We start from the raw sequence: 10,367 nt of genomic DNA, 5'->3' as shown, positions 1-10,367 counted from the left end.
GGAGCTTAATCGCCTGAGTGCAAGGATTTTCTACGGTTCACAGATGCATGGTTTCATGTGCAGGACTGATTTATAAAGTTATGAATGACTTGAAAACAAGGCTTCACTGTGTTCTAAAAAATAATAAATTAATTGCCAAGATAAAATAGCTTGAACATGTGCTGATGGAGTGTGAAATTTTAGATGCTGTATAAAGAATAACCGCAACTTTGGTTACGCAGCAAGTCAGATATGGCTATTTTATATAATGCTAATCAAGTCCAAAAGTATGGAAGAAGACCTTTCAACTAAGCTGTTGGAGCTTAAGAAACCTTTAGCCTTTTTAGATTTTAACTGCCCCTTACCTCAACTGTCTTGAGAATATCTTTATCTCCAATTGGAGTCACTAAAATATTTTTAAGTCAGTGTCGGGAGTTTTAATCTACTTCAGACTTTGGCTGAGACTCCATTAACCCTTTCTGGAAATATACAGTGAGAAGTTACGTGTAGTTTAAAATTAATGTCCTGTGTAGGACTTCAGTTTGTTTAGCTTGCAACTTGTTCTTTTTGGTGCTGTTCTTATTTCCATTTTCAATATATTTTGGAGATACATAGGATAGGATGAAATTAAGCTGCTAAAATGTAAGAAACATTAGAATTTCCATAATTTCTTTTAATGCTTTACTAAGTAGGCTGTAGGAAGGTTAGCTTTTTAAAAATAAAGATTAGCTTTGGAGAAATATCTACTGCGTTAGTTCTAACTTATCTGTGATCTTCCATTATGCAGCATTTTGTCTGTTCTTTAAAATAACAAAGCTATAATGCATATAAAAATTTTAAATGTGATTCAACAGTTCAAAATTATATTAAAATGATCTTTATCTTTTAGTCTTTTCCTTTTCCCTGTCCTTCCACTAGATCTTGTCTCTTGCCTGAAATACAAAGTCTTCAAAAAGTATATTCTACAGAATGGCTCTATTCAGTTCACTGGATGAGTACTTTTTGTAAAATTTATTCTACTGAATTTTTTAGATTAGGTATATAGGTGTGACTGAAAATGAAATAAATAAAGTTTCAGAAAGTAGACTTAAGCTTTGCCTAAACAAAGCATTTGTATTTTGCTGAAAACTTTATTTTTCTGAAGGAAATATCGTCAAACCCAATGTTCTGTGGAAGAACATAATGTGAGTTTGTAAATACTATGGTCCAGCAACATTTATATATGAATATTCATTCTATTAAATATCATTTCAAATCAGCTGACCTGCTTACTATAATAATAAGCATGGGCATATAGTTTTACAGGATAAATGTCAAAGATTTTATTTTCAATTTGTGAAACGTCTGGTATTGTCTTTGGGTATAGTTGATGAGAAAATTTTTACAAAACCTCACTGTGACATTTTCTCACTTGCAGTGAACTGATCTTCTAGTGTCTTTAAAAACTGCCCCTAATATGATTGTGATTCAATTTTAAACAATAAATGCCTATCCTCAACTTTTCACGAAACAGGTGATTTAAATTTAGACTCTTATATCCAAAAAATTGGTGCTTCACCAAACTGAGGTTTGAAATCCACTGAAGTAGATGTTAACTTAAATAAATAGTTAATTTAATTAAGAAAGGCAAGGTAGTCTTGTACCTTTGGCACAAACACAGTGCTCCAGCTTTAATTCTTGCTCTGTTTTTGAAAACTTCCCTGAATATCAGAAGCCCTGGTGTCTCTACAGAATCCAGTGGTTGACTCAGGTCACTTTGCATCACTTCTGAAAATAAGTCACTTCTAAATATCTCAAAAAATAAACTTGTATACCTGGTTTCAGTATTTGTTACTCCAAATTTGTTATTTGTCTTAGAAATGAAATTGGAGACTTATTTTCTGAGGTTTGGTATGCTCGCAGAGATAGAAGTCTTTATTCTCTAAGCAGCTAAGTTGTATTCTCCTTTACAATCAAAAACATTGAGAAATAATTTTTAACTTCTTAAAAAGATCAGTTTCCCTTACAAGTAAATAAAATCCTTATTTATGTTACCAGATGCATTTTTTTGTTTATAAATCAGATCATGCTGCTGTGTTATGACTGTCTCCAAAGAAAGAACATGCTCAAGTCAACAATTTCTTTAAGTTTCTTATTTAAAGAGGATAAATACTTGGATTGTGTTCTGCAGTGGACCCTGTAGTGTACTTAGCTCAGAAAAATGTAGTTATTTGAATTAAGTCCATAAAAATAATAACACAAAACCATTAGTCAAGTTCTTGTTAACTACTTGAACATTTGTAGGTATGGGAGCTTTGCAAATGTTGATACACTTTTTTATACAGGTATTGAACTATAAATATGATTTAGAATCCTGTATTAAATGGCAACAATTCTGAAGTAAGTGAAATTGCAATTGAAAATTAACTTTTCATGCATTGTGCATTCAGGAGGGTTGTTTATTTATTTTTTTAATTAATGCGCTTATCTCTTTCATAATTTTTCCCAATAAATAAATTACTGCATAATAATTCTTTAACATAATTAGCTTACTTCCGTTTGTTTGTGTTTCGTATCAGTAGGCAAACTTTTCCAGTTGAATTTGTTTCTTTGTGTATTGGTTTTCAACCCCAAACCAATTATACATGACTTTTCTAATGGTTTCCTACCCAAGACAAATGCCATGATTTTGCTTTTCATCACAACTTGATATACTAAAAAAACCACCCCAAAACCATGTGAATTATCATTGTGATAGATAATAGGATTGCTGCCATCTTTAATACGTATTTTTTTTCTTTTTATACAGGTCATCCTTATAGAATTTTTACCAAAGACACCGATTTTTCGACCAGATTAGCGTTTGATTTATTTATAGAGACTTATTCAAGTATGTTGTCTTTCCAATGGTGCCTTGCTTGGTGCTCTCCTGGTAGTGGTATAACATTGGTTCTACAAAATCTTGTGGTTGTTTCATTTGTTTTGTTTGTTTGGTTTGGTTTTTTGTGTTTGTTTGCTTCAGTTTATTTTTGGTTGGTTAGTTGTTTTTTGTGTTTGTGTTTTTTTTTAATAAGAGTATGTTCTAAGTGCATTTGGTCAAACTCTGCAAAGTAATTTCACACAAATGTTAATTACTACTTAAGTTATTTTTACTTTTGCTACTTCTGTTTATTAATGTATCTTGATTTTCAAAAGAATCTTTTATATGTGTGCGAGCGCGTGTGTACATATATATATTACTATAAATACACAGCTGAAAATGAGATACAAGTGAACAGGTATTTTTTTATCCCAATATGATATAGTTGATTGACTGTACATTGTGTAAATCCCTTTAGTCATTCATTTACATGCTGAAGTTCCTTCTAAGATATCTGGAAACTTCTGTCAGTGACTAGTCAATTGTAAATACTTCTATTTCTTTTTGGGATATTGACTAGTCCCTTCCAGCTAAAGAAGGAGACAAAGTTCTTTTTGAAACTGTGTTTTGGAACCCAGATGTGGTTAGTAGAAATCTCTGTGCTTTTCACGAAGAAGCTCTGTCAATTGGTTCTGAAAAAGTTTGGTTTTAAAAAATGTAGAAAAAAAAAAAAAAGGCAGCCAAGTGGAATTATTTTACTCAGACTAGAAGAATCACTGAGAGCATTGCATGCATCTGGTTAGTAGAACTCAAGATCACAAAAGTATATTATTATTGCATTTTATAATGTAGCTGTTTTAATTAAGTCAATTGCCATGTGCCAGCTTTATTCATACTGTTTACCAGATCCTGTACACAGGGGTGCAGAAGGACTTGTTTTTCTAAAATTTAATTGCCCAAGAAGACCTTTTGTGGGGTTTTTGTTGTTGTTTATTTTAAAGCCACATAAGCAGAAAAAAGTTATTGAAGAATTCTTGAACAGTGCAGTTCCAGATGCAAATGTCATGTATTAAAAGTAATCTAAGCAGGGTGCACTGGGCAACAGTGTAAGTTTTAATGTGTTAGGCAGTTATTTATTGCACCCTTTCTTTTGCTTATTTTGGTTTACAAAGGTTATTTTCTGGACAAGTATAAGACTTCTTTTAACTGGATATATGATGTATGCTTGGGTCAGGCCAGTTGTATTTCATTTCTTCTGATTATACTTCAGTTGTACGTATCTTTACACACACCTTTTGAGTTCTTTTTAATTGCAACTCTCATATTGTAAAATTTGCTTTAGGTTTCTAAAATTACTATACACAAAATTGATGTAAGAACATGTTCCTTGTACAGTTGTGTTAGCAAGCAATAATGTGAATATATGAAAAAACCAGATATAATCTGCTTAATATTTGTATGAATGAAAAGTTGATACCACTACAAGAATAGTCTTCTCTTTTTAATCTTTTAAATACAAGTTTTATTTCAAGGTAATGTATTACAGGTACCTTGATGCTGTGAGCTATTTTTCTATGTCTTCAAAATATTTATTCTCTGTAAAATATTCCCTAGTGGGTATTATATTCCTAAATTGTTCATAGTGGGAGTGGCCTAGAAAGTTTTCAATTTTCTTAAATCTAAGCCTTCTGTATCTGTTCCCAAAATTCATCCTTTGCTCTGCTTTCATCTGTGGATTCCTACTGTTCACTTTGAAAAAAGCTCAGCTATGCTTTTCATACAAGCCTATAAGGATGTTTCTTTGACTTAACAGAATATGATTTTTAATTAACAAATCCCAATTTTGTGCTGGCCTCAGTCTTCTGAGTGCCGTCCAAGGTTTCTCTACAAAGTAACTGTTTATAATTTTCTAAAAATTATTTTCAACCTCTTCTTCAGTACAAATCCCAATCTGCTGCACTCCTCTCACCCAGAAGTATTAATTGCAACCTCTGACTAGTTTCAGCCTGTGGGAAGACAAACCTAATGTTGATGGCAGCAGAGACTGGGGAGGTTGGAGGTGCAGGGGAGAGGTTGGAATTGAACAGAAGTGATAACTGGTGATAAATACTTATGACCAGAAATATATATTGATTTCTTGAAGTCTCAATTTTCAATGAAATGAATATTGGATCGTATGAGGCCTAGATTTTATAAAAATTTTCATTTGATTATAGAGGTAATTTGTGTCATGGATGCAGTTTTCCACTGATGTGGAAACCTATCCTTCCACTCTAGTGGAGGATATGGCTTGTGATATGTTCATAGCAGCTATTTTCCTTAGTTTACTGCTCAAACTTCCCATAGTGTGTTCTGTCCACGTCCGCAGCTACCTTGCCAGCAGCCCCCAAACCCAGTGGCAGTAAAGCTGCTTTGGGTGTGATGTGTGCTGAGACCAGGCAGTGAATAGAGTGTGGCTTACAGTAAAGCCATTAGTAAAGCTTCTTCATCAACAGTAGTGATGCTTAAGATCTTGTCTACTTCTAGGTACATCAGCCGTCAGGCTTGGTTAGCAGGCGTTTATGTGTTTTAGCTGTGACTTTCTCTTTAAGAAATAATAGAGAGATCCAAAGTAGAGCTCTGAGCAATTAAAAAGTTAAATCCCTTTGTAAGGAGGCCAGACTTACTCCCTCAAAAAATATTTTGGATATTTTATTAAAGCAATGTCTCTGACTTAAAATATAATTGGAAAACTTGAGAAACTGCCTGTATAGGGAGATGAGTTTTATCTCAGAAGTGGTACTCTCCTGAAGAAGTAGTACACTCACCTAGTAAGAATGTTACAGAACATTTTCATACAATCCCTTTCAATTCATTAATTACAATGATGGAAATTGAAGATGGCAGGAGCTTTAATCAACTGTTCGATGCCTGCGGCAGTTGTCAGGTTTTTCTTTTGATGTTGCTTCTGAAATACTAAATCTATTTATTTTGATTGCTAGTGAGAAGACATATATTACCTTTTTTGTCACTTGGCAAAGAACAAAATTGCACAGTTGGAGCAGACCAGAAGCTATAGTAGGACTTCCAGGACACAGCCTACTCTTAGCTAAAATAACTATTACATTATACTGACTTGTTTAGCTTCCTGCAACTCAACAATTCCTACAAATAATCTTATCTATTTCAAATTTCCTTGAATGGTTAAATTAGGTATCAAGTTGATATTAATCATTTAGCAAATAATGCTAATTATGCCTGTTTCATCTTTACCCTGCTAAACTAATGGTAAAAGCATCAATGAATCCCTGTGAGAGCTAATTATTATTTTTAGATATAGTCACCTTTCACTGGTGAATAAAGATTTCTTTCTTACTGTAATATAATAGAAACAAACTCTTTTAAATTTTTAGTCATACATAGAAATAAGTTCTGAGGGAGAAGGACTTTCTCTCTGACCTTACATGAAGAATTCTGAAGAGCTCATCTGTTGTTAAGTAGCTGTGACTTGAAGTTTATATTGGGATTGACAAACTTCACCAGAAATGAAAATGTTTATGGAGATATGTTACAGGAAGTCAGTAAATTTTTCATAATAGGTCAGTAAGAGTAATTTTAATCTACTACTTATGCAAATCCAAAATCTCCCATGATACTTAAACCCAAGTAGAATAGTTTGTATAAACTTTAATATGCTGTGTCTCAGATACAGGCTTACTTAAAAGTCAGTTTTAATTTATTTCTTTTTCTAAAAGTCATTATTTAGCCTCAAAGGTTGTAGGAAGAGCTTTAAAATGCAATCTGTAACTGCTTAGAAGCCAGGAGCCAAGGAAAAAGAACTTGTCTTTATTCCCCTCCCTCCACCCCCCACCCCAAAGTCTTAATTTTAAATTGGTCCCCTTGTTTTGGAGCCCTAGTTTATGGGTTTTGAGCAGCTGGCAATAATGCAAATTGTCCACCAAAACCCCCATTTGAATTCTGAACAGTTTAAAGAGATCACTTTAATTGAAGAGGTGAAAGACTTGTTAAGCAAAGAAAATCCGTGGTTCTTTTAAGTTCTCCCAGCACTGCCGTTGAGTAATTAAAAGAAGGATCATGATGACCCTACATTAGGTCAAAATCCAGATGATTTTGTGTAAAGGAAACACTCAATTAGAGAGGTCTCAGAGCCTCAAATGTCTTGGATTCATAGTAGTGACTTATTAAGGGTAAGTGGCGCTGGCTAGTTTTGTATCTGTGACTAAAATCATTTATGTTGCTCTTCAGCAACCTTGCATATGAAAAGAAAGCATTTCAGAAATCTGTATTCATCACTGTTAATTTGCTGTAATTTCTGTGCTTCTCCCTATAGCCACATTGCATTTCCATGACAAACAGCTAATTGTATGATCATTATAATGCCTTTAATAGCCATATTGTAGGTAGAAATATTAACTTCTCAGGGACTAATAGGAAATATGAACATGGAATTAATGAGCTGAACGCCTATCTGCATGAAGGCTTACTTTGCATATGTCACCCTAGAAACTTGATTGTAATATGCATGACCATTATGAATGTTATCAATATAAAATTATGAGAGCTTCTTTTACCCTATATTACTGGGCTGCTGAATGTCAAAGTATGCTGGATAAGGATAAACGAAGGGGTTTTTTTTCTGATTTGGATGGAGTGATTATTTCTAATGGTGCTACCTTCTTAATTCCTGTGTTTATTCTTTGTAAAGTTCTCTCTGTAGCTTGGTGAATCAGGGGATACTGGTGTGCTAAGAAAACAGTATCATTCTTCTTAAGGAAGTATAATAATTTTAAGGGGCGAAGTACTCTAGAAGTGAAAAAGTTTCACTACTGAAAGCATGCATTTATTCTTTGTTAAATACCCATTTGTATGGTTTTGTTGGTAACAGGACCTTGCAGTTTATTAATTTTTGAACTTTCATCTTTCTGCACATTGATATTTCAGTCACTGTAGGCTGAATTATTGAATAATTGAAAAATTAAAACCCCTTGATTCCTTGCATGAGACTTCATATGTGGACACTTGTGCTGGTGTATGTATGTATCCCTGCCACATAACACCTGGGTAATATACATCTTTTATAAAGCTACATTTTACTGGTTTCATGGAAATTGTCCTTTAAAAAAAAATCTTCTGGTTTGTTTAGCTCATTAGTATTTTATTAAGATTATTTTTCTTGAAAAGGGATTCATAAATGCTTAGCTCCTGGAAGTAAAACAGACCAGTAGGAAGAATTCAGTGAGGCAAAAGATGAAACATAGGAATTAGGAGAAGCAACACCCAAAAGATTGGACTTGGGGATTAGGTTTAGAGTTCTGTGAGTATGACAAAAAATAGTTTTGAACTGAATGAAATAGTATTGAATGGTGCAAGTTAAGCAAAAGCTAGCAGTCCATTTCAGTAATTATGTAGGCTGTGTGTTTACTTCTGTTCACTTGTATTTTGGTGTGTTATTAATTTATTTTGGTTGTGCTCTAGTTGAGAGACAATTCTGCTGTCATGCAGAATAATAATGCAGAAGGTAAGCTTCCTTCTAAACTCAGCATCTCTTCGTTTAAAATAGCCAGACCAAAATGGAATTGCTGATGAGAGCTGTGCTGAGTGCAGAACAGTCTTTTCCTAAGCTGGAGCCTGTAATGCATGGCTAATTGTTTCCAAAGAAAATTCTTGACCTGTCCAGACAGCTCCTGTCATGTGACAGTATATCTAAGGCCCACAAGTAGGATACAGTTAGTACAATTTAAGTTCAGGTAAGTAAGACTTTTGTAGCTAATTGTAGTTTTTACGGAGAAGGGAACCATTGACAAATGCTCACTTCTAGAGAACAAGTAGATTTTTATAATGTTTATTGAAACATGCTTTTTTGTTGTTTGCTCTCCATTTATGGCTTAATAATTGAAAGTTACTTTGCCTCATGTTGAAAACTAGACTTAGTAGTCAGCTGAAGACTTTTTTTTTGTTACCGTATTTTAGGTTTATGAATACATTTTTCAAGTCATGTTTAGAAATGTTTCAAAAAGTCATATCCTGATGCAATGTAACTGATCTTTTTAGTGGCTATATGTTTAAACTGGTTTCATTATGCTGATATAAATATCTAACTCATCCACTCCAAGTGTTTATCTCTGATCCTGTTATGCTAGCAATAGGCTTCTGAACTTTTTAGGATATGCAGTGTACCTACTGGTTAATATTGTCAATGAACAGTTTGATTCAGTGAGATAACAGGGAATGCAAAGTAGTTCCTGATTTGAAAAGTGTAACCCAGATTCTTGTTTTCATAAAGGATGGACTATGGCAATCCACAATATGAACTCATTCCAAACATAAATTTGAAAGAGAATAGTAACTACAAAACAGTGCCTAAATGTTGTGTGCTAAATTAGACCTGTCTAACTCATGTTGCTTTAAAAGAATTTGCAGGGAATTGCATCGGACTGTGTGTACTTAGGAAAGACCTGTTAAATGTATGAAGCAGTAATGGTAAATAAATCACTGAAAAGATGTTGCCATCAAGAGGGAGAAGTTAAAACCCAGTATTTTGGAGTATGTTAAAAATCCATTTCAAGCAGAAAACGTATAAGCAATAATTTAACCTAAAACTGGAAATTAAAGAAGCTGCTACTTATAGAGAGACTTGATGTTAATTTTGCCTGTTGGGCATCTCTCCTCTCACAAAGAGTTTAGAAAGTTAGGGTTGCTGTGATTTCCACTATTGTAACATTCCTCTTCAAGTATCCTAAGTCCGGGTGAGAGACTCAAAGCTTAGAAGCCAGTACTGTGTTTACAGGGTGCACAGCTTTGGGAGGGGAGATAGGGAATAAAAGGACTTTTTTAAGGCTGCACAATTGTATATATGCAAATTTAAGAATATTTAACCATGTCTGCTAAGTTACTGAGGCTAATCTATTGTTGAATTATAGAATATTATTTAATACATGGACATTGGTTTTTCCTGACCTGACCCAGAATTGGAATGGACTCCAATATAACTTTTTTAAAAGTATTTCTTAAGTTGTATGTATTATAAACTAATAAAATAATTGTTAACCTATTTTCTAAGCCTTACCGTTTTTCATCTGTGTTCGGGGGAAGGGGTGATAGGGAGAGGAAGAAAAGGAAAAATTTGAGAAACTGCTGTGTTGTGCAATGGTCTCGTCTTACTTCCAGTTGATACTCCTAGTCTAAACGGGGGGGGGGGGGGGGGGGAGGCGGTGAGGAGAGAAAATTATTTTGGGTAATTTAGGTGACTCTAGGATTGGAGTTACCAAATTACAGGCATTGCCTGCCTTTAGTGTTTCAAACTGGTTTTTCATTAAGTCCACATTTGGAGTTCTTTAAGCTTTTCAAGCCCTAATGATAGTAGGATTTATTAAATGTACTATCATTATGGTTGAATGGTGTTTTTGAAGCTATGTGTACAGCTTTTATGTTTTATTCACGTGTGCTCTCAAACAAGATAGCGTTTCCATCTAGTTGAGGCAGACGCCACCTATTCGGAAAGGAATCATTGCCATCCCTGCAATTCACATGTTTTTCATCCAATATGAAG

The 10,367-nt window shown here is 33.9% G+C and overlaps 1 protein-coding gene across 2 annotated transcripts in view; it reads left to right on the top strand.

Moving 5' to 3' along the window:
- The window catches only part of CHIC2 (cysteine rich hydrophobic domain 2), a 31,453-nt gene extending 21,583 nt beyond the window's left edge, over window positions 1–9,870 (top strand). Inside the window, exons 6-7 of one of the 2 annotated variants that reach the window (XM_066185746.1) lie at window positions 2,304–2,358; window positions 2,768–9,870. In XM_066185746.1, the coding sequence (XP_066041843.1) occupies window positions 2,304–2,357 (54 nt within the window). In that variant the 3' untranslated portion in view covers window position 2,358; window positions 2,768–9,870. The remainder of the gene's footprint in view (window positions 1–2,303; window positions 2,359–2,767) is intronic. The other variant, XM_066185747.1, reaches the window with a different exon arrangement.
- The last annotated feature ends 497 nt before the right edge of the window (window positions 9,871–10,367 follow it).

Source organism: Chamaea fasciata, unplaced genomic scaffold (genome assembly GCF_029207755.1).
Source record: "Chamaea fasciata isolate MVZ Bird 193981 ecotype frontalis unplaced genomic scaffold, bChaFas1.0.hap1 SCAF_6, whole genome shotgun sequence".
Classification (NCBI taxonomy): domain Eukaryota; kingdom Metazoa; phylum Chordata; class Aves; order Passeriformes; family Sylviidae; genus Chamaea; species Chamaea fasciata.
This window is presented reverse-complemented; position numbering and strand designations above follow the sequence as displayed.